The sequence below is a fragment of the Zingiber officinale genome, chromosome 2A, assembly GCF_018446385.1.
Source record: "Zingiber officinale cultivar Zhangliang chromosome 2A, Zo_v1.1, whole genome shotgun sequence".
Lineage (NCBI taxonomy): Eukaryota > Viridiplantae > Streptophyta > Magnoliopsida > Zingiberales > Zingiberaceae > Zingiber > Zingiber officinale.
The window spans coordinates 149062228-149086908 of NC_055988.1; the positions used below are offsets into that span (position 1 = coordinate 149062228).

The 24681-nt window shown below is 35.5% G+C and overlaps 1 protein-coding gene across 5 annotated transcripts; it reads left to right on the plus strand.

Moving 5' to 3' along the window:
* Positions 1-6235: 6235 nt before the first annotated feature.
* Positions 6236-17823, plus strand: LOC122042630 (protein TPX2-like). 5 transcript variants are annotated; one of them, XM_042602833.1, is made up of 16 exons: positions 6236-6581; positions 9346-9489; positions 12168-12324; positions 12511-12619; positions 14081-14131; positions 14461-14597; positions 14672-14753; positions 14832-14894; positions 15028-15087; positions 15258-15325; positions 16352-16409; positions 16626-16691; positions 16781-16843; positions 16936-17010; positions 17142-17255; positions 17356-17823. In XM_042602833.1, exons 1-15 carry the CDS (start codon positions 6404-6406, stop codon positions 17178-17180), a joined length of 1350 nt encoding a protein of 449 aa, XP_042458767.1. In that variant the 5' UTR covers positions 6236-6403; the 3' UTR covers positions 17181-17255; positions 17356-17823. The 5 variants fall into 5 exon arrangements, with proteins under 5 accessions (XP_042458767.1, XP_042458770.1, XP_042458769.1 ...); XM_042602836.1 differs by having other exon boundaries at positions 17152-17255; XM_042602835.1 differs by having other exon boundaries at positions 14675-14753.
* Positions 17824-24681: the final 6858 nt, after the last annotated feature.

Below are 24681 nucleotides of genomic sequence, written 5' to 3' on the forward strand. Positions count from 1 at the left end.
AAAATGTGATGTCCCCTAGGCTTCCTCCTTTGAACTTCGGAGGTGCTATCAAGTCGGCCATCTTTTGCTTCCTTGGCGGTTAGTCCAATGGAGAGTGTTCTCGCTCTGATATCACTTGTTGGAGATCTTGTGTGTCACCAGCTAGAAGGGGAGGTTGAATAGACGGTGACCCCAATGATTCGCTTCCTACATATTCGTTAGTGCGCAAACGAAATAATACAAAAACAAATATGAATACAAAAGCTAAAGATAATAAGGAAAAATACACAAACCAATACACGTCGATGTAACATGATTCAGAGATAACTTGCTCCTACTTCACGGCTGTCCATAAGGTGGGTGATCCTTGTGATCCTTCGGTGGATGAAGCCCGGGAACTTCGGCTAGCATGAACTCCTTCTCGGTGGAGTAAACCTCGTACAACCTTGATCAATACATCGCACACCAATCACAGCTTAAAGGTAGACTACTAATAGGGGTTAACCATCTCTATTTCGTCAGCCTTAACTAAGCTCCAAAGTCTTGGTTATATAGACCGCGATTTGGAAAATCCCGCCTACCAGTCTACTGCCAAAACCATCAGTCGTCTGTCCTCTGTGAATATTCGACTGTTACAACCTAACGGCTTGATACCAGTTGACTAGTAAAAGTACTAGTAGACTGATCCACACTGACCGAGTGAATAGAAACATTTTGCTTGCTCCCATTCGACTGCCCAGTCGACTGAACCAGTCAACTGATGAAACCACTAGTCGACTGGTACTAGAGTACGATCTCTCAGCGCTCGGACCCTCACCCTTACTACTCACTTGACTTTTCATTGTAGTCTTGACCTCTTGCCTTCAAGCCTACTTCCCTTGGCTTTCGTCCCTCGGATGCATTCAAGCTTGCGGCTCGTCCCCAATGTTATCTTTCGCGTATGCCTCGAAGTTGCTTCCCTCGGCCCTTGTCCTTGCTGCCTTATCCACGGTCTCTCGGATGATATCCTTCACCGGATCCGAAGCCATCAAGCTGAGTTATATGCATGTGTATTCTGCAAACCTGCACATTCACATACACATATCAAATTTAAGGGTGAACCTAACTTAAAACCTTTGCCCAAACACCAAAATACATGGTCGTACAGACCATTGAGATTGCTCCAACAGAAATAGGGGTTGAAATAAAATTATAGTGAAAAATATAGGCTGAAATAAAATTAGAATGGAGCTGAAATAAAATTTTTATTTTAATTTTTTAAAAATAGATGGGGTTGGAGCCCATCCTAGCCTAAGGGTGGCTCTGCCCCTATCTACAAATCCCTTACTTTTGCATGCAATAACTATTGTGATGTTAATTTTTAAAAATTAACACCACAACTTAATTATATTGCCCTTTTCTTCGGAGGAACATGACCACATTGTAGATGATTATTCTAATAACAGTTTAATACCTCTGGGGAAATCCACTGATGAACCTAATCAAATTTGATTGAATCCATTTCGAGATCTATGGATTTTTTAAACTCTAAGGAATCCAACGATTTCTTCCAATGCTTATTTTTACATGTACATAAGTGTTAAAATATTATTGAAAGAATTAGTTAAAAGTGATCCTGGTCTCCAGAAAATTAGCCCCACATTGGGCCTAATCTGAATCAGACTAGACTTGGAGGATTTGAATTAGCACTACCACAGACATGGTCTGATTCAGGTCAGGCCTAACATGGGCATGATTTCTCAGAGACCAGAACCACGTTCTAGTTGATTCTTTTAATAACATTTTAACACATCCAAACAGTCCGAAATAAGTAATGGATGACACTGTTAGACTACTTACAACTTCAGAAATCCACTGGACTTTAAATCGGTCCTGTCAGACTTGTTTAGATCTAATAGTGAGTTTTGACCATAATTCACTAATGGACTTAGACTGATTCAATTAGACTCATTTCAGGTCTTGTGAATTTTTAAGACTGCAAGGAGTCCAACGGTACCCTCTGTTGCTTATTTTGGTCTCTCTGAATATTTTAAAATGTTATTTAAAGAATTAGCTAGAATGTAGTCTTGGTCTCATCAGTGAGTTTTGATTGAAACTCACTGACAGACCTAAATAAGTATGATTAAATCCATATAAGGTCTTATGGATTTGTAAGGCTGCAAAGAGTCCAATGGTGTCCTCCACTGTGTATTTCAGCATCTCTAGAGGTATTGAAATTGTTGGTATAGATAGTGCCAGAATTGAACATATGTTTTGATATTGTCAAAGGTTCAAAATTAAGTCCTGTTATGGTTTAATGTGTTAACTAAGTGTGTAGGATAAAAGACTTGACAAGTCTAGGGAATCAGACATCAAATTGAAGTCTAGTTAAGTTAGGAGGATCAGATAATTAGAAGGAAGCCAAAATAGGTCAGAGAAGACCAGATATCTGGTAGGAAGTCTAATTGGATCAACAAGACCAGACAACTGGCTGATGTCCAAATGAGACATTTGACAGGAAGGCATGGTGTATCAAGAGATCAGACGTGGAGTAAAGTAATTTTGCAAATGATAAGTCAGGTAAGCAACTGGAAAAGAGAGATATAGTAAAGACGAGCTCTAGTGAGACTGTAGGCATTGATCCAACTTAGATCCAACTTGGAAATCTAAGTTTAGATCAAGACTAGATCCTGGTGATGGTTAGACAAGATCTAGTTCATAAATTATGTATTTGTGCTAACTCTATTTTGCAGGTAGCTTTGTTATTTGGACTAACATGTTTTGCAAGAGCTTGAAATGAAAAGTCAAGTTGGGATGAATAGTACTCTAGACACCTCAACTAAAGGAGGGCACCCTGAAGAGAAGCATGGGAGGCGCCTCAGTTGATTGCAGGCGCCCCAGAGAAGATAAGATGCAAGGATATAACTTTAGCACAGGAGACACATCGGATTACTAAAGGCACCTCATCTTGAAGCACTGGAGACCCCTTAGATCAGTGAGGGTGCCCCCAAAAGCATAAGTGCCGAAATTCTTGAATCAGATCAGTATGCATGGAGGCACCCTAAATGAACCGAGACACCCCCAATGCCCTATAAAAGAACTCATCGATCACAGCTCAAGAAAATCAATTCTCTCTCATTTCTTCGATCATTTTGTTGAGCTATGACTCGAGCACATGAGTAGAAGATGAAAGTGACAGGGATGAGAATGTTAAGGTGGATGTGTGAATATACGAGGATAAACAGAATAAAGAATGAGAGCATTAAAGAGAAAGTTAGAGTTGTATCAATTGAAAATTTTTTTAAAAGACACGTTTAGGATAGTACAAATATGTACTTAGATGACTAATAAATATCTTAGTTAGGCCATGTGAAATTATGATAAATACACACATTAAATGAGGGAGGGGAAGATAAAAAAAAATACTTGGTTGACAGTAATAAAATAATATAGAATTTATTTAAATATAGATGGTAATCTAATAGGTGCTAGAGCACAATGGCGTAGAAAAATTCATATAGCTGACCCCACCTAATGGGATAAGACTTGATTATTATATTGTTTTTCTTCAATCATTCTGTTACGCCATCTCCTTGCAACTACTATGTTACGACCCTACTAAGCCAAGACAGTGGAAGTTTATTAAAATCCTCCTTCGTTGAAAGCAGAGAAGCCTCTTACAGTATTTAGGCAGAGATAGAAAGAAATACAATATATCAAATTTAAAGCACAAGTGTTTTTGAATAAAGAGGGCAGGGCTCTATTTATAGCATACTGGTCGAATTCATCCATTGGCTGATGTGGCATCTCCGGGCACTTGGAGTGGGTCCGGACGCCCCAGTGGTGCACTTTATCTGCTTGCAACGATTCTTCAATAGTGCGATGATAAGTCTCTATCGATACTTGGGCGCTTAGATTGGTCTGGGTGCCTGGACTGTTATTAACATGGACCGAAACTTTATTCGAAGCAACATCTCGAAGAAGAGATGCCAATTCAAGATCAGGCTAGTTTGAGCACCTAGAATCTGGGCGCTTGGACTTGGCCCAAGCGCCTGGACAAAGTCAACACAGAGTTGACTTTGTCCGATTACTACTCCGGTCGCTTGTGTGATTCTTTGCATCCAGAGTTGAGCACACCCGAACCCAACTCCGGCCTTCTCCTCAAGCAAACTTCCTCTCCAACTTCTCGTCCATTGGAAGCATCGCACGCATCCTTCTCGCTCCACTGGTGTACTCTTCCATAGCTTCTCGTCTCTCGAATGCACCAAACCAGTCGACTTGCTCCCCATACCATCCTTCTGTAAGTACCCTGTGGTAGTTTTTGATGTGGTCAACCAAGTTAAGTTAGGTCCTGTGTATTTGATCCATGTGTCCAAGTGTGCAAGAACTTAGGAATATAAGAAGTCAAGCGGAAGATGCAGCTAGCGAAAAGGATGACACAGGAAAGGAGCCGACAGGCTCCGTGTATCCAAAGGACGAGATATTGTGGAAAAATACAGCGGTGGACGAGAAGAACATGCGCGGTGTTTGAGAGACGAGAAGCCGGGGAGGAAGCCTGCTCGAGGAGAATGTTGGAGTTGGGTTTGGGTGAGCTCAACTCCGATTAGCTGGACAATCACCCACGCAAAGAGATCAACTATTAAGTTGATTTTGCCTTTTAGAAGGCGTCTTCCATGGCTTGGAAGGCACCTTCGATGAACAGTGCGAAGACGCCTTCCAATCCATAGAAGGCGCCTTCTAGTGACTATTGGCGAAGATAGAATTTTATCTTCGATGGATAAAACTTATCTGATGGAAAGCGCCTTAGACCATCTTGGAGGCGCCTTCCAGTCTTGGATAGAGTTTTCCAAAGACAATAAAAAGATTCTTAGAGCTAGAAATAATGAATAATTTGAACTACAACTCTTTTAACACTTTCAATTCATAACATTCTTTTAAGCTTTTTTAATGATTGTAAGAGACTTCTCCACCTACAATGAAGGAGATCTTTTAGTACTTTTCACTGTCTTAAATTAACAACCACCTACACTGTAACAAAGTAAAACCCTGGTCTCTTAATCTTTCTTTTAAGTTATTTAGTTCTGTTTTATTATTGTTATTTTAATTGTACTACTAATCAAGTTCAAAGTCTAAGAATGAGTTAATTTTATTTTATAAGTAATTCATCTTTGCCTTGCTGGCCTTGCTACATCAGCACCTTCTCGTCTACTATATCTTTCGTTCGACTTCTTGTGTTCTTAAATTTCTACATATTTAGATATAAGACATAAAAAAATATAAAGTCTAATTTAACATGATTGATTACATTAAAACTCATTCGGATTATTTCCACATATTTCCTGCTGTATAACAACCACGGTTGAATCTCATCATAATTCGACAAATGTTGCTTCCATATGTTAATGTAATTGGTTCATTAAAGGGTATTGTTGTCAATAAATTTGAAATCGATTCCTAACAGGTATAGAATATTCTGTATTCGTTGTTGTTGTTAAATGGATCTCCCATGATTTATTTTCCTTACAAACAGTGAAGGATCATCTTAGAAAGGCTTATTTCAGTTTGACCTTTTACCATCAATAAATTGACAAATGCTGTCTAATCCTATATATCAACCGTATAATGTACCATTCTTATCCTCTATATGTATTCCAGTCGATCCGTGTAGACAGTCATATTCATAGCATAAAAGTATACGGTATAAATTCATCTTAATGTACTCGCCCAGGCTTCACGGTGCTTGGCCCTTAAAAAACAATGTATACAGAATTAAATTAAAGCTATTAATTGTAATTTATATTAAAGGAAGTAAGGGAAAGAATGAAATACAAAGGAAATTAAAATTTTGGAATATAAAAATAGAAAATAGAAATATAAAGGGAAAGAAATACATTTAAAATTGCAAGATTTCATCTTTCTATTTCATGACATGATTAATTAATTATACAGAAAAATATTTATAATAACAATAATGTAAAATTATGTTACTAAATAAAGATTATATATATATTTTTCGTAATGTGTTGATTACATGGCGACAGTAGAGAACAAATGCAATTAAACAGGGAATTTTTATGTATTTATAAACTGGAGCTGTCTTTAATTTTGATTTTGAAATTTAAACGATCTTGTGAAATGACTAAATGCTCCCTACAAAGACCTGGATATACGTACGTGAAACTGCGATCGTTCGCAAGGAAAGTAGGGGCAAATCGGTCTTTTCACATATGGATTTCCTATTTGTCCCCTTCCCCATCCCGCTTTCAAATTTGATCCGCCTCCACATTAATGACTTTGGAATCTTCCCCGGCGTTTCCCAACTCTGCGCCGGATTCCCCGAGTTCCCCCCTCGTCGGACGGAGGTCCCTGCACTTGCCGGTGTTGACCTGCGAAGGCGACGCGCTTTCTTTCTCTCTCTGCCTGTGTCCTTATCCCGCGGGGAGCGATGGACGAAGAGATGGAGGAGGTCGTCCCGGAGCTGGAGGTTTTCACCCGCTTCGAGGTTGATCTCCATTACGAGTTCGACGCACCGAAGTTCTTCGATCTCAGCAGGGTGGAGACGCCGGCGGAGGCTCGGGTGGTGGAGCTCTGGTTTGAAACCGCCGGGAGCTACCCTCCCTCTCGTACGTGCCTTTCCTCGGATGCGCGAAACCCTAGTAGTTTTTATCAGACCTCGTTTATTTTAGTACCTTGGCTAGATCTGGTGTGATGCTTCTCGATTATGTCGTCTCGTTTGGGTAACCATTGATGTGAGCGTTACTGATATGTTCTTTCCTGGTGTAAATTCTTGGAATAGTCAGTGTGTTTTGTTTCACGATAAGGGGATGCTGCTTGCAAGTTTCAAGTTGAAATATCTTGCGTCAGATAACTGGGTTAAAAAAGGAATAAAAGTGGGTCAACTTTCAGATAGGCCAGCGACACATTTGAATCACGAAATCGGTTCTTGGAACTTTAACATGTTCACCTGTCTGTAACAGTTAATTGTATAATCTCATTTGTATGCTGTTCTTCATCAAATAAATTTTTCTTCAAATATAATTCATAAGCCCAATACTTTGTGTTTGATTGTGGATTTTTTTTTAAGGTCTTCGAGTTGTTCCGTTCTTGTCCTCCTCCCCACCCACCCACCCACCCACCCACTTCCCATCATTTTAAGGTTACCAGAGCTTATTATTGTTAAATGGAAGTCAAGACTCTCATGTTACTTGGTCAGTATAATTGTAAATTTTTGGTATTTATTAGTTATCTACAATAATTGTTTACTTGTTTTGTTGAGATCAAGCCGCTTTCTCTGGTATCCATCTAAAGCAGGTAAATGATGAACTCTATTTGGATTGATCCAGTTTCAGGATTATATAGATTAAACATTATTGACTTTGATTACAGTAATTTAGCAAATATATTTTCTATTTGTTGTATGGAAAGTTATGTTTTTTTGTAATTCCTAACTAACATAGACCATCATGGATTCTTGTCTTTAGAAATTGCGGGCATATATATGACTTATTGGACAAGAACAAATTGAAGATGTAAACTAGCTTGATAGCCTGTTAGCTCTACCGCTATAAAAGCCTACTTTTTGGTATTCACCTTCATTTTTTCTTAGAACAACCAATGTTGCAGAAAGCGCTAGGCGCCAGTCGGGCGCTCGACTGACATCTAGTGCCTAGGCGCTTGACTGGTGTCTAGTGCCTAGGTGCTCTAATACTTTTAAATAGACATATAAAAATGAACATCAAATTGGCACAATGACAAGTAATAGAAAACAATGAATACCAAAATGAATATCAATAAGTAAATATTAAAATGAACAGACCGATCGAACAGACAAAATATTTTTATTTAAAACAAAAAAAATCTCCTGGATCGAATAGACTGACTGCTTAGATTGAATTTTGCGACCTATTCGGCGCCTAGGACCGCACATAAACAATACCACCTACTTTGGCCGAATAGATGGTTCTCGGTTCGGCTAGGGGCCGACTAACACCTAGGCGGCTGTCTAGGCCGAAATCTACAACACTGAGAACAACTAATTACAATATTTAAGCTTCTCTATGTCTAATTTGATGTCTGAGTTTAAAAAAATGAAAGTTGTTCCGAAACCCAGGCATCATGTTTTACCCTTAAGTGAAGGAACAAAACATGGTTTCTTGTATTTCCTTTAAGGTGGTGTTTAGTACACGGGTATGGGAATGGGGAATTAGATTCATTTCCAAACCTTGTGTTTGGCTGATAGGAATGAGAATTAAGATTTTGAAATGAAACCCAAAAACTTGGGTATTGATGAAACCTACCTCCTCCCTTAGGTTTCACCATATCCAAAAACTTGGATATTATCTAAATTATTTTGGACGAAAAATATCCTTAATATATTGGTTCAATTTTTCTTTCATATCACTTTCTCTCTCATTGTTCTTTCTCATCATACTTACTTTCTCCTGAATATCTCATCGCATTTTCTCTTTCATCATACTTTCTCTCTTCTATTCTCTTTCATCATACTTTCTCTATCCTTTTCTCTCTCATCACACATTCTCTCCCATCACACACACACACTCTCTCTTCATTCTCTCCATCACACTTTCTCTCTCCTCAGCATCTCTCATCATGCTTTCTCCCTCATCATACTTTCTTTCTCCTCAATCTCTCCCATCACATTCTCTCTCCTCATTTTCTCTCATCACACTTTCTCTCTTATCATACTTTCTCTCTCCTCAATCTCTCCCACCACACACTCTTTCCTCATTTTCTCTTATCACACTTTCCCTCTCTTCACTCTCTCCCATCATATTTTCTCTCATCACACTTTCTCTCTCCTTATTCTCTCTCATCATACTTTATCTCTCTATCACACTCTCTCTTCTCATTTTCTCTCATCACACTTTCTCTCTTCATTCTATCCCATAACACTTTCTCTCTCCTCATTCTCTTTCATCACACATTCTCTATCTTTTTCTCTCTCGCATATTTTTCTTTCATATTCAACTTTCACTCATATTTAATTTTTTCTCTTATTTTCCTCTAAGGGTAAAAAAAGAAAATTTTGATTCATTCCGATAGAAAATATTCAACTAACCAAACTTTGTTTTCAAGAGTGATATCCATGCTCATACCCATTCCCATTCCCATTCCTAGGAAAGAACTAAACGCCCCCTAATTCTTATTGCATGTGTAATGAAGAAGAAAACTATATCAGATGAAGACTAAAAGCAAGTGATGATATTGAACAAATTGGTCTTTGTGATTTCCTCTTGATCACACTTAAATGGGTGAAAGGATTTTATTTTATTTTTTATGCTATCCATTCAGTATGTTATGTTTCTTTATATCTATTGGTTGGTACTTAAGACATATGAATATGTAACTTCTATATTTTCTCTTCAGCTCTTATATCAAAGTTAATTTTTGAGAAAGATACCCAAGTAGAAAAGATTAGTACCACTTCTAATCTTGAAGATCTGGAAATGAAAATCCTTCACACAGATATTTTTGTTGCTGAGGTCTCCATGGTTTCTGACATTGATAGAGGTACATACTTTGTAGATACTTACAACTAATGTTTCTTTCTAATGGCTATTTCTTGATCATATTATTCTGCAAATTTTGCTACTTAATTTCTCTAAACAGGAATTTTGATTTACAACAGAGGACATATGCTATATAACTATTGATTTATGTTTCTGGACTAACTGTAATCTATGTATTTGAATTCACAACTGAATAGTACTGAATTTTACTGAGAAACTAAACTATATATGTTGGTATGTAGGAAGATAGTGTAGTAGAAAAATAGCATAATAATTGGTCTAATGATGACTAAATGGGTACACTTTAATTTCTATGTTAATGAAACTTGACTATAAGCATCAATGGATTTTGATCTAGGAATTCAATGCCTCTTGTTTTAAAAGCTTTTACATGTGACCAATGGAGATGTCAGCGTTCTTTTATTGAAGTTTATGATGTTTAACACTGAACTGGAATCAAGTGGGAGAGGTAGGGGCGGTAACTAGATGAAAAGTTAAGTATGCGACTAGTAATAATAGGTAACTATTGTTATTCTGCATGATCTTCTTTAGGCCTTGTTTGTTTTTTTAAAAAATATTATATAAATATTTTACATTGATTTTTTAACACATTTAAATTTATTAGAGGTAAATAATGCAATAAATATCATTTTTTTCCTTTCTAATTTTTAATGGTTCTTTTTGAGAAACTACACAAGTGAATATAAACAATTTTCATGAACCAAACAAGACTTAGTGTCCCTTTTCTTCATTTTTATTTCTTTAAGAAATATATATAATACACACACACACATATATATTTCCAGTGATCAATATTATTAGTTTATTATGGGTTTTAATATTTAGAAATGACATGTTTGAACCTAGGGTCCTTAATAGCATATATTTCTTGACACTTTATCATCTTCAATGCATTGCAAACTATAAGTAATGATTAAAATATCCTAATTTTGCAACTTTAGATCTCCATTGACATATAATAGTTTTTAATGTTTTATAGGCTTACTTTTATTTCAACAGATTGTTTGAACTAGGCTTGTGGCCATATGTTTATTTTGTGTGGGACAATGGTTCCTCCCTTGTTATATTTAATTGTGGTATTTTAAGAACTTGGCAATTTGACTTAAGGTATGTGTGCATATGATCACTTGCATGAAGAATGTAGGATATCTTGCGAATATGAGTTTAAAGTGACCAAGGTTGGAAAATGGACTTCATGTATTAAGTGTGGAGACTTGAGGAACTTCTAACTCGTGTTGATCATCAAGTTTGTAGAAGATCCCAAAAATTAATGTATTGTATTGATCGATATTATATTCTTGATTTTATTTTGGCATAGATTGACTATATTGATATGATTTTGTTTCTAAATAGTGTTTTTTATTTAGAGATTTTCATCTTGAGCCCTAGAGGATGTTTGCTAAGTTGTTTTGAGGTATAATGTTGACCATCAATTGTTAAAGGGAAAACCAAACTGATTTTCTTGGAACCCTTGTTTGGTCTAGTTGATTGAACTAAGTTGTGTCGATCAAGTTGTGAAGTTGGTCACTAAAAAAACATTTTGTGACCACTTGTGTCGACTAAGGTGAAAGCGTATTAACCAAGTTGATACAAATTCTAATGATGAGGGGTTGATATAAATCTAAAGTTGATCGATACAAGTGTCTGGATTGAGCCATTAAGGCTATCTTTAAAGGTTTTCTTTTGTGAAGCTTTTGACAATAGAGTCACATGCAAACATCTCTATTGATCCCTTCATTATTCTTAAGTGTCAAAGGGAATATCAAGAGTCTTTGGAAGTAAATGATTCCACTTTAATCTTGAAGGTTTCTTGTGTGATACTATTCTCAATTTCTCACTTGGGGTACGATTATTATCTATTAGGTGTGGTTGAAGTTTTGGGAGTATGGTTATTGTAGAGGGCATCTAGAAGCATCTGCATTATACTAAATTATAGTCGTTCATTAGAGGGGCTTGTAGCAATGATAGGAGTTCGTATAGGAGGACTGAGGTAGGTCGTGGGATGTGAGTGATGCTTTGATATCTTGATCACACACGCACACTTGAATTTAACAATTGCATTTGAGATATGTTGATTGTAAGAAATTGAAAACTGTTGCCTATTCATTGCCCTCTCCCATCATTTTATTATGAAAATTTGTTTGATCAAATGTTACTAGTGTCAAAGCTTTTGTGATGTACTCGAACCATTTTCATAGCTACTAATGTGCTATGTTTGTCCTTTTCTTGTTAATGCAATTTATTGCCTGAAGAAAAAAAAATTGTGATTCAAATGGGTTTCCTCTTTGTTCATGAAAAAGTGAATGCCAGTAGGGATGGTTGGGTCAGCTTGTAAAATCAAGTTTTTTTGGAATCAAATGGTATTATTTGTTATGATCATGGTACCCTTTAATGAATGTGCCTCCTACTGAGATGGACAAAATTTGGAATTTGTTGCCAGGCCTTGTAGCCTTTAACCATTTTACAAATAAAGTAGATGGTCAGTGTTTATAGCGGTTATGTTTCAAAATAATGAGACAAATCAATTTCTATACAAGTTGGAGTTCTTAGTGATAAATTTGCTTGGGCTTCTATTTCACTCATTCATTTTTTTTTCTTGTTTTTTTAATTTGTCAGATCTCATTATACTTATGAAGTGTTTAATTGTTTCCTGCATAGGATGTGCATATGACAGTTATGTGGTGCAAGGTATATCAGAGATTGATCATAAATCTGCCCTTAAGAACCCTTTGTCAAAAATATCAACTTTGATGAAGCCTACTGCAAGTCAGTTGGCCAAACAAAATCAGCCTCGTGAATTGAAGTCAATGAGCCGGTATGCACTCTATTGAAGTCCATGTGTTAATTTATTTCCTTTTTTTCCCACCAAAGAGCAACCAAAAAAATGAGACTGAGATTCCTGAACCAGAACACTATAAACTAATAGTCTTATTTTTTTCCTTGCTGTTGTCAGGACAGTTGTTGATGGAAGATTATTATCTCACATTTATTTCTTTTTCAGATTCCGATATCAATTAGAATGTAAAAAGAAAAAAGGCTTCATAGACGTGAATGATTATACTCATCAAGCGCCTAAACGACAGAGATTGGAGAAAGGTCATTGCTACAAGGTGCAAAATAAACTTCATGTTACAATCAATTCTCCATTAGTATACTTTCAATTAATTTAGCGATATGAAATAATAATGAAAACTCATCAAATAGTGGTTGTACTTTCTCGGCTTAATAGTACTTGGCTGTTTTTCCTTGTGCATAAATAAATGGCATGGAAGTGTTTATGGCATTAGTCTTTAGTTGTTTCTGACTTTCTATATCCAAGTAGAAGTGTATGTTCTTTAAAAACAATGTGCCTTAACATATAATAAACTGTAGTTAAATGGGCGACGGGAGGTAGGTTCAAATAAATCAAAATTTTATTGTAGTTATGACTCAATAACACGACCTAACTCAGCTTGAAACATGATTAATATTTACAAAATATGTAAGTGACATAAGACATCCTCTTTTAAAAATATCAATAACTTTTATGTCATATAATTAAGTTTTTAGACTTAGTTAGTCTTACACCTTGTATAATTATTTTTTAAAAAATATAGTTATTTTAATATTTTTCTTATAGTTTTTTGTTGACTCAAATGACACAACCTATTTATGACATGGTTGACATGACCTGACCAAATTTTCCACCCCTACTCAAAATGTTTGAAACATCTTCTAGAAAATATATTTAAAAGATAACCCCTCTAGATAAGAAGAAAAGGGCTCATGTGGTTGCTCCAATCCCTTGTTATCTTGTGAACTAGTGCACACCAACTTTGAGTGTCAGGTGAAATTCTTGTTTGGCACTTGAATAATTATTTATTTGCATGAACTCGTGCAAAAAGTAATAACAATGTAGAATTAATTGTTTACAATGTAGAATTAATGCATCAAATGAAGGAGAATAGTGTTCATAATCGATAAGATAAATCAGAAAAAATGAGAAAAACAAATAAAATTATTCAATGAAGGAGATTAGTGATGTAAAATGTTGAAAACGCAAGTGTTAAAAAAATAGATTATATATCAATAATGTCGGGTTTAATAACTTCGTACTATATTCGACACAATCATGTTATTATGTGGTGCTTCGAATAAAAGATGACTTTGCTATGACATGTCTTATATGTGTCATGATTGATTTCACCCTCATTATCATTTGAAATATGATGTCATAAGACTTTTGTCAATTATGTGTTGGGTCTACCTTGGCTGTTACCAACTTTGTGCATCCATGTGACAAATCCTTCTTCTATGTTATTGTTGACTTTCACATTCCTTAAAAGTTGAAATTGATGGAAAATGGTCCAACCAAACAGGATCCCAGTTATGTTTGATGTGGCTACTGAGTCTTATCTATCATGCTCTTGTTATCTGTTGTTGTAGCATTTGTTCAGAAATATGTCAACAGCTGCAGTATGCTTCCCTAGGGAGACCAACTTTGTCTTGTTGCACTGTTTGTGTGGAAGTAGATTTTAGAGAGTAACATTTAACAATTAACTTTTGAGTGAAGTTTTTTCTACTATGTGCAGGTAACTGGTGTGAAGCAACAAGTTAACTTGTTCCACAAGGTCCCAGAAAAGGTAAATTCTTTAACTTAAAAGACTCCAAAGACATGTTAGTGTCTTCTTGAGACACTTTTTGAGTTAAAATTGTCCGCATATCTTTATTTCATTATTTGTAAATTCATATTAAGTTTCTGTTTAATTTTCACAATTTTGCATTAGCAGAACAGGTTGCAAATTTTTTGAAGACTAACTGGACAACAGATGTAACTCTGATATACAACTACCTTTCCCTCATTCTACTACCCTTTTTGCTTGTTTGACACTGGAGTACAGTCTGCTATTTTTTTCAGGGAAAAGGACAGTCTTCTAAAATGCTTAATCTTTGTTGTTCTTTACTTTGTCAGCAGCATTTTCTGGAGACTAGAAAAAGCAGGCTTACTGATGCAGGCAATCAGCTTCCTAGACTGAAGCTTACAATACCAAGGGAACCTGAACTGAGAACTACAAGAAGGGCACTCAGTTTAAGAACTCAACAACAAAAGTAATGCTGTTGGATTGTGTAACTTTTCATTTGTTACTTCAGATTTTTTTTATAAATAGTTTACTTATTTTTAGAAGGTCGGATGATTCTAAGTGCTGTACAGAAGGGATAGCAACATCTATTCCTAAATTCAAAGCACTCCCTTTAAACAGAAAAGTAAGTGCCCTAGTATTGCTAAAAGAAAGGTAAGAAACAGTTGAGATGGTCCTTGTATTAGCTGGTTGCAATTTGCAGATTCTTGAAGTTCCATCTCTGCCACTACCTCGAAAGACTACTCCCAGTTTGCCAAAATTTAAAGTATGTGCGAGGAATTTCCATTTTCTCCTAGCGCCTGAAGATTCATAAACTATATAAGCTATTCCAATTTGTTACATGTAGATTTCCAAATCTAAGTCTGATATTTTGGCCTCTTTTTTATTTTTTTTTACAGGAATTCAGTTTTAGGACTCATGACAGGGCTCTAGCACATAACACATCTGCATCTTCAATGGTAGGTGTTATATTATCTTCTGTTTTTATAGCAAATCATGGACTTCATTTACATAAGAAAATGCCAATCAGTTTCAACTACCAAAGTACTGAATATATGGTAAACAAGTTTTTTAATATTATATGATATTATGCTTTTCTCAAGGAAAAATGTTTTGTTCAAATATGCAGAATACAGATAGTCATAATCCGACTGTTACAGGAGGTGGTGCTAATTCTGTAAGGACACAACCACAAGAGTGAGTATGCTTCCTTTGTTGTATGATAGTTTTTCTCCAATGTATTGGTATAAGAAAATTATTGCTTGGGAATAGTTTGATTGCAATACTAAGTTTGTACTTTGTAGAATTATTGAATTACACAGAAACTTGTGATACATCTCTTGCAGTTAGCTTCATGCTTATGCGAGTCCACTTCTTGTGTCTTGAGATTGATATGCTAATTATCATTTTGATCAATCTCACATAATTAGCTAAAAACATAGCTACTGCTGATTTGTGCAGTATCTTGTTTAGGTTGACAAATTTAGCAGGGGTTTAATATTGCTTAATAACGTGTGTTGATAGGGTGACTTAACATGCATAGTTGACACATTTGGCTCAAGGTTTTGACAAAGACACAATCTGTCCTTTTTGTGGTCCGTTTCAATGTCAGAAAGAGAACAAGCTAAAAGGAGAACATATTCCCCTATGCCAGAGCTCAAGTTGTAACAATAGTTAATATTATGAACGGGCTAGTTAAAATAAATATATGGTCACTATTTTTCATATATATTACTGCTTGGTCCAATTGTGCTCACTATAGTAAGATATTTTTCCCCAAATGAATAGAGATATAACTTGTGTATTATATTAAATATGGTGGCAGCATTTGTATAGTATTATTTATTTCTATTCTTATTTATATCAATCTTGTGTACCTATTCGACAGGGTAATTTCATTTTCTGATCCTGCAATAACTAAACTAAATTGAAAACAAATAATAAATTAACAAAATGTATGTTCTTCTATTGCAATTTTTTTTTTCTTTGATTAAACATGAGCCATTTTTTTTAAATGTGAAAGGGTGCAATATGGGGTTTTCTTATAAATGAATATAGTGAAGTTTTGTTGCAGTTGAGTTTGAGGTCAATGAAATTCTCGGATAACCATTGTCAACTTCAGCACCTAAATGAAATTTACTAATTGCACTGCTTGTCATATTTCGTCACTTTGTATTTCAATAATTCTTTTTGTTTATTTACTTACATTATTGATGTTGAAAGGAATGCTGAAGGTAAATACATGCCAATAAGATTCAAAGCTCAAACCTTAAATCCAAAGGTATTAATTGTCTCTGTATTAGCTTTTCTAAATTAGAAAATGCAAGTTTTGCATAGAAGTTTAATCTAACCTCTGTATCCTTAACCGGCAACTAATTACTTATACTCCAGCAGCAAATTGCACATTGTATTGTTGTACTCTAAATAATAGGTTTGCAAAATTTCTCTTTTGTTTATGTAGTGTTTTTCATATATCCAAGTGAATTCTTTTAAGCAGATTCTTATGAGCAAAGGAGATATTGGGGTATACCGATGTGCTAAACGAGAATCAACTAAACCGAAGGTTTTAATAATGTGTTTCTAAAATCCTTATAAAAAGAGATATTTGTCTTATTTCTATTTGAATTTTCTCTTCCTTTTTTTTTTCTGTAGGAATTCAATTTTTCAACAACTAAAAGGTTCCAACAATTGCCTCTAGCAGAGTTATTCAATGAGGTAGTATATTTTGCATCCCTGGTTGCTCTTATAAAGACACCTTCATTTACTTTTACATACTTAATATGCTGAGTCTGTCACGTTATTTCTAGTTATCTTTAACTGCCAAAGCTCAACAATCTAATATACACCACAAAGTTCACGTATCAAATGATTCAACTATCAAGGTTTCAATCATTTTAACTCATCTCCCCGATCTCAATATATTTCCTTCCAACTTTGCATATTAATATTTCTAAATTCTCTTCAACTTATTTTTATTGAGTTATTCACTAGTTCCTGTACTGTTTTTGGCAAGGACTCGAAAGAAAACTTGATCCAAATTGGACAGCATTAAAAAATTGGACAGAAAATTTGGAGCTAGTCCGAAGCAAGTTTTATATCTCATTGAATCGGGCGAACAATATTATTGGTAATTGTTTAAATGCTTTTATTGCAAATACTTTTACCATTTTATATATTGGAAGTCACACTGAGGCAATGCTAATATTTCTAATTGTTCTTTGTAACAGGAGTTTTGACATCCCTGTCCATAGCCAAAAGGGCATCACATCCATTTGTACAGGTTGTAGTTGACCTTTCTTTTTTTAATCTCAGAAGTTGACTTAAGTTGAGTAGTTGACCCTGCAAATCCCTCGCATTGCTGTGCTTCCACAGTTTTGGTTTCGCCGTCTGAGTCAGCTTTTTGTTCACTCATGACTTTACATTAAACACTGCCCATACTTAACTTGATTTCAAGGAAACATCTTTGATCTTTCTGTGTTTTAGCTCTCCTTCCACTAGATATAAACTCTCTTCGTGACCATTCCATGAAGATATAAAATGAGCATTTTTCTTTGTTAGTGGGTCCATATGAATCGATGTACAGATGGATCGAATAAATGTAGATGGGGGTTGCCAATCGAATGTATCCTCACAGAATATTTATTACAGTTAAATGGATCAGAATCTAGAATAATGAGCTTGCTAGATTTGATTTCCTTGCCCCTTGTCTCAATTTGTTTAATCGACCTACCTAAATTTGCAAGCCCTCTTAACTAGATTGTCCTTGGCTTGACCTGCCCACTCAAATTATCCGACAGATTTGCTCGACTAGCCCGCTACCGCTTGACTTGTATAAGTTTTTAACACTGTTCAAACAATATTAATTTGATGTGTTTATCTTAAGCTATGATTTAATCTGGTGGTCGAGCTGTTAATTGTTACATAATTTGATGAGTTCTGAGATAATTCTCACATTCTTTGAAATTTAAAGATCATTAGACCAAGAATATTATTGATATAGCGCACATAATTATAGGAGGAGGATAATAATAATAATAATAATAATAATAATAATAATTATTATTATTATTATTATTATTATTTTTTGCTGTCATTATAAATATAGATATTGTTGGATAGTATTTCTATGCCAAAATGATTTGAGTTGATAATCTTAAGTTATTGACCTACATTAATAGGTCGATCATCAAAGAATCCTTTGATATGTGTAATCCGGATACTAGATTCATATCTTCTTATACACTACAATTATAATGTCACTTAATCGATAGTCGTATTTCCATTTCCATTTTTATTTTTTCCAACAGATGTGTAGCACTGTTTTCTCCCGTGAAGCCTACCGCAAACTTTATTTCACGTGTCAGTTGAAAAACACAGAACATGGCTAGTCTACCTCAAACATTCCATCACTTGGTCACTTTGCCACTGCACGTAACTCGAACTCTACCTCAAACATGATCCCACCTAACTTTGAACACCAGTACTGCCCTCCATCACCGCACTTGCCTTTCGAAAGGGAGAGGAGGGATTCAACATCCCCCATGTTTACGATGGATGCCCTATCCGACGTCCATTCGGTTAATAATTACTGCCTAAAGAATAGTCTTACCACCACTACCGAAGATCGAAAAGGAAACGCACCAATCAACCTCATTGACATTTAGCAACTGGACAATCAAAGACACAAGCTCGGTGTTTCTAAACACCGATCATTACACATATCTGTTAGACATTCTTTGCCGAGTGTCGAGTATCGAATCAACTAGAGCAGCCGAGAATAACCACGAATGTAACCCTAAACCACGAATGCAACGCAACCCCCTTGCCGAGTTAGACATTCTTATGTTGACACGCAAGATCAACAACTATCGTTAAAACATGCGCATCAAGATTTGATAGCCCCGTGGACCAGCTTGCCTATTGCTAACTCGGGCACAGCCCCATCTTGAAATTACGCACACAATTAATTCAGTTTGGTGCTCGTTCAAACTTGTATTTACTCTCTTCAAGTTCTTGGATTTCCATGCCTGGAGAGCGACCTCGACAGTCGACAGTCACGTTCCTCGCTTAAGTCACTATAATATAGTGCTGAAAATAAGAAGTTATGATATGGAGGGATTGTAATCACAATCTCTTAAATGGAGGGGTCATTTTATCATTACAGTTTTCTATTACCGATTCCAATATAATTGTTAGATATTGATGCCAACCGCTTGATTGTTACTAGACGAGGATTACGATCGATCGTAGAGGGACCATTATCGGGATCATGAACATTATTGACCCGGGATCATCGCTGAACATATAGCTCAAGAATACAAGCCGTATAAAGACCTCAAAAGGTTGAATTAGATGGAGAAGTTAAAAGGTTGAATTAGATGTAAAACTTAAGAAGTTATGTTCTCGGTGTAGAGCTAAATTCCTCACCTTAGCATAGTTGATGAATTATGTTAGGTTATCCTGTTTGAAAGCTGTAGAGCTAGAGCTGCGCTATTGACTACGTGAACACTTGGTTGTAGAAAGACATACTTGGTAGTAGATTTTCGACTGTGAAGATCGGCTGTGGGATGAGTCACCATAAATATTTTTAGATTTACTCGATGAACAAATCAAGAGGAAGGTCATCCATATTCAAAATTTGTTGGATCGGTTGTTGGACAATTTATTGTCGGAGATATTTAGGAAAAATAGTGAATTGAAATTACATAAAATCAATTCTAATTTATCTGTTAAGATGACCAGAGCTGATAATCTCAGATTGTTAGCGGAGCTAGTTCTGCCAAGCTTCCGGTAGTCCGAGCTACGGAGTTGATGCGGTGCATAGCAGAATCGAGAGTCGATCGCGGAGTCGGGAAGGGAATTCGCTGAGTAAGATACTAAGGCTTGCGCTCAACGTAATTTCCTTGAAACAGATTGACCCCACCTCCGGCTGTACTTCAAGGTTTTCTCGGGTGGTCTGTTTTCCAAGATACAACAGTAAAACCATGCATGCAACAAAACACTAGTTGTTCATGGCGAATTGAGAATGCACTCAAATGCTATCACGAGTAGTTCAACTGAATGAATGTATGACTAAGAGAGTTTTTGTGAGAGAATACGGGTGAACAGAGGTTCACTTACTACTCTTCCTCTCGCTCTTTTTCTTCTACTTAAGATCTGAGCTCCTTATATAGGGGGCTCAACCTTTGACCATAATAAATGACTGATTAATAATTATTTATTGTTATTAATTACCGATAATTTCAATTGAATCAATTAATAATCATTTATTATCATTAATTATTGACCGTTTAAATTTAATGAATTAATGACTATTATTGTCATTAATTGTCCGAATTAATGACCATTTATTATCATTAATTGTTGGTAGTTTTAATTGGATCGAATTAATTGAAACTAATTCATCCGTTTCACTTGAGCAGTAAAAAACGTGATAAAATATTAGTTTATTCGCTTGAGCAGATCTTACCTCGACCAGTCCAACATTCAAAGTGCACAGGTCATATTCGCACACGAGTCAACTTTGGTTCAGTACAATCCAGACCTTGCATTTGCACCTATCCCTGCACACTCACGTGTAAGAGAGTCTCTTCCTATGCATATGTTTACAACATCAATGTATGTGCCATAATTTAAACTAACAATAAAATCAAAAGACTCCTAATATGAGACTAAAAAGTCATACACATCTTGTAACACCCCTAGAAAGCCTAGATAAGAAAGTGAGGATAATGAGAGTACGAATGAAAAGAAGGTGTAGATATTCTAAGTTAAATATTAAGATGGATTTAGATGATTAAAACTTTATGAAAGAAAAATAAAGTTGAGAATATAAATCATCTATGCATGATTTAAAAGGTATGAAATTAATATGGACAAAAGGAAGAAGTATGAGATAATATATATGAAATATTTATGCATAATATAGTAATATACGAATTATTATGTACAAAAGAAAATAAAATGTTAGAAGAGAGATTGAACCTTGGATCTCTTGTAAGGAACATGTATAGGATACCAAAGAGGATAGGAGAATTATTGATAAGGAGAGAAAGGACTAAGTAGTTAAGAATAAGAAAGGATTCTTTTTACTTAAAAGAAAAGGAAGTAAAAAGAAGTAAAAATATGCATAACCAAGTTTTGATCCTTGGTTCTCTTGTGGATGCATGCATGTGTTAACCAAGTGGGATAGAAGAGGATATTGTAAGAGGAGAGATAGAAAATTTTATTAAAGGAGAGAAAAGAGAGAAATTAAGGGAAAGAAAAGAGAGAACTCAAAAGGCATCTCTCTAGAATATTCTTGTCATTTAAGGGGAGAAATGAATAGGGAGGATGAATCAAGTCAAGTTTCCTCCCCTCATCTTAGTATAAATAGGCATGGAGGGGGGACTTCAACTTCATCCTCAACCCACTCATCCTCCTCTCCTCCCTTTGTGCCGAGACCCACTCTCCCTCTCTTTTCTTCTTGTTGCCGAGCAACACAAGAGGAAGAACACCTTCTTCCTCCTCACTCTCCCCCTCTTTTCTTTCTTGTTGTTGCCGAGCAACACAAGAGGAAGAGAAGCCTCTTCTTCCTCCTCCTCTCCACCAAAAGACCTAGCCACTCCTCTCCTCTATTGGTGCCGAGCAAAGCAAGCAAGGAAGAAAGGTCCAAGCAAGTTCTCAACTCTAGGAAACTTAAGCGAAGAAGGTAAGCTTCCCCTCACCTGTGGTACAAGGCTTTATATATATTTTTCAGATTTTATGAGGATTTTAAAACCTAGAAACAAGTTTGAGGAAATTCGGTTAAGAAGAGCTTCCGAGATCTAGTGAGGTGTAACTAAGTCTACACTACATGATAGATTTTCTATACCATGATATGTGATAGCATAGGAAATGCTATACATAATGAGAAAAGAATGAAATTTATGTTATGTATATGTCATGATATGTGATAGCATAGGAAATGCTATACATAATGAGAAAAGAATGAAATTTATGTTATGTATATGTCATGATATGTGATAGCATAGGAAATGCTATACATAATGAGAAAGGAATGAAATTTATGTTATGCCATGATATGTGATAGCATAGGAAATGCTATACATAATGAAAAGAAATAAAAAAAAAATAAAATGCATGAAAGATTGTTAGGGATATGATATGATAGTTATGCATGATAAATTATTTTTGTATGGTTTGTACCAAGGGTGGGCTCCGTAAACCCCCCGGGGTCGATGGAATAAGACTCGGGCCTCGTCAGAAAGGGGCTTCTGAATGCCCTAGGTCGATGGAGTAAGACTCGGACCTAGTATGTATGTATGGTAGGGTTCAAGACTTGCTACCTTGGACCTACTTAAGAAGCGCGCGCATTATGTATGTGGTACAAACCGGGATCCCCTCTAATGATGATATGAATTTCAAGTACTTATAAGTATAAGTTTTCAAATTCATGATGCATTGCCTACATATGTGCTTGAATTATCTGATGATTAGATATTATGTCACGTGATATTATGATATGACTATGAATATGATACCCTTGTATGTCGTATGCTTATGATACCTCGCATGTGATAAAATGATATGAATTCGATTTTTGTGAGTAGGAAAGGAACTTACTGAGCCATGAGTGCTCATAGCTTACTTTCCTTGTACCGCAGATAAAGAAGCTGGATGAGCTAGAGGAGCAATAGGAGGAGCAGATAGTGATGTGTGTGGTGGTGGCTCGGCAAAGAACGATCCGGACAAATTAATATGATTAGTTATAGAATCAACATATGCACATTTATGTGATATTATGCTTAATAAATTAAATTCTTTAAAGTTTTTATTCTTCCGCTGTTATAACTAAAGCATGTACGTAAGTAGTATAAGAACGTAGCGCCACCTTTGGTTGGGTAAGAAGGGTGGGCGTTACACATCTCTTCTTCCCCACCTCTTTATTCCATTCACACCGTTCACATCTCCAATATCAGTAAAGATCTAATTAACAGGTTGACAACTCATCGAGTAAACCGACACTTTTTTTTTAATTAGGAGTCGGCATTTCAAATCTTCTGTCCTCGAATCCTGTGCCCCCTCTGCCCCACTCGTTGATCGGACGGGTCATATAACGTCTTAAGGATGTGGTGCACATCACGAGATTATCACATATGCCCGATCGATAAGAGGACATGAAGACATGGGATCAAGGGATAAAAGATTTGAACTGAGGAGTCAGCACCTTAGCCCGATTAATTACTCCTAGAAGTGAATCGAATCCCTTATATACGCCTTTATAAGTCAGTCGTTATGCCAAGGAATCGATAGGTCCCAATTTATGAAGTTATCGCATACATTTTAACTACAGAAAATTAGACGTGGCAGAATCTATTAAAAAACGGTTGAAGGAGACACTTTCAATACAAGTTTTTGGAGAGGTTTATCGAACTAAAAATCCACAAAAAAAAAAAAAAAAAAAAAAGCTTGAATCAATCAGGGTATTGGAGCTAGGGTTTTTAGTTTAAGAGTAGTAAGTAAAAATTTAAATCTATTTTTTTTTTAAAAAATACTAGTAACAGTCGGACCAATAATTAATTAAGAATGTTAAAATTTATAGGGAGCTTGTTTGATTAAAAAAAAAAAGATTTTTATATTTATAATGTGACCTACTAAAAATTGTAAAAAACACTCATATAGACCTTCAGCATCTCTGATGCAAGAAGGTTTTTTTAAATTATTTTGTTGCCATAAAAAAAAATTAGGTTTGAAATTCGAACCCAACTCTTTAATTTTCATTGACACGTCAGTAAAGAGAAAATTAAGGAACTTACACAAAAACTGCTTGGAGATGCCCTTATATCCGTGAGTTCTATTTTCCCTCGTCACCAATAAATATCAGATTTGTCATCTCTTAGAGATAATTTTTAAAATTTAATACTTTCACAGATTTCTTACTTTTAGCTTTCGGATCAATATTGGTTTTAAACATTATATATATCTATATTATATGTTTTAAATATTTGTGAGGCCTTAGAAATACATGGTACGTTTGACAATTGGCAATTGACATCAACATTCCATATTGACATCAACATTTCTAACCACAGAGAAAGTGTTAGAACCGTAAAACCTAAGGGTGAATAGCTCACTTCATTTTATTTAATTTATAATGGAAATTTAAACAAAACATAATAAACATACTAATATTTTTGATTTATTTGATATTGTCTCTGTGACTAATCTAAGGTTCACTCTGAGCTTTTACTTCCACTAACACTTCTCTTTCTCGGACCAAAACTGATGGTAGAGAAATATTCTTACAATAGGATTACAATATGCTCACAACTTTCAGCAAATGAAATGGCAACAAGAGAAGACATGAAGAGATTAGGTTTGGGAAAGTTTTCCTTTTCTTGATTGCTAAGATGATGCAAGTGAGAGCTTGAGACTCACAAATAATAACAATTGAACAGTAATTTATTTGGTGCCCTAAGCCTCCTTTTTAAACTTCTCAGAATTCAATCATTTCTCTGTTTTTTTTCTACCAATCAATTAGCAGAAACACTCCAATCTTGGTGACGTTTTGA

What these genes read in the sequence shown, in the direction of transcription:
- LOC122042630 (XM_042602833.1), top strand. Translation starts at nt 6,404, where the DNA reads ATGGACGAAGAGATGGAGGAGGTCGTCCCGGAGCTGGAGGTTTTCACC. An exon ending in GGTTTCTGACATTGATAGAG is followed by an intron (nt 9,490 to 12,167) that starts GTACATACTTTG and finishes TTTCCTGCATAG; the next exon opens with GATGTGCATATGACAGTTAT. An exon ending in CTCAAACCTTAAATCCAAAG is followed by an intron (nt 16,410 to 16,625) that starts GTATTAATTGTC and finishes TCTTTTAAGCAG; the next exon opens with ATTCTTATGAGCAAAGGAGA.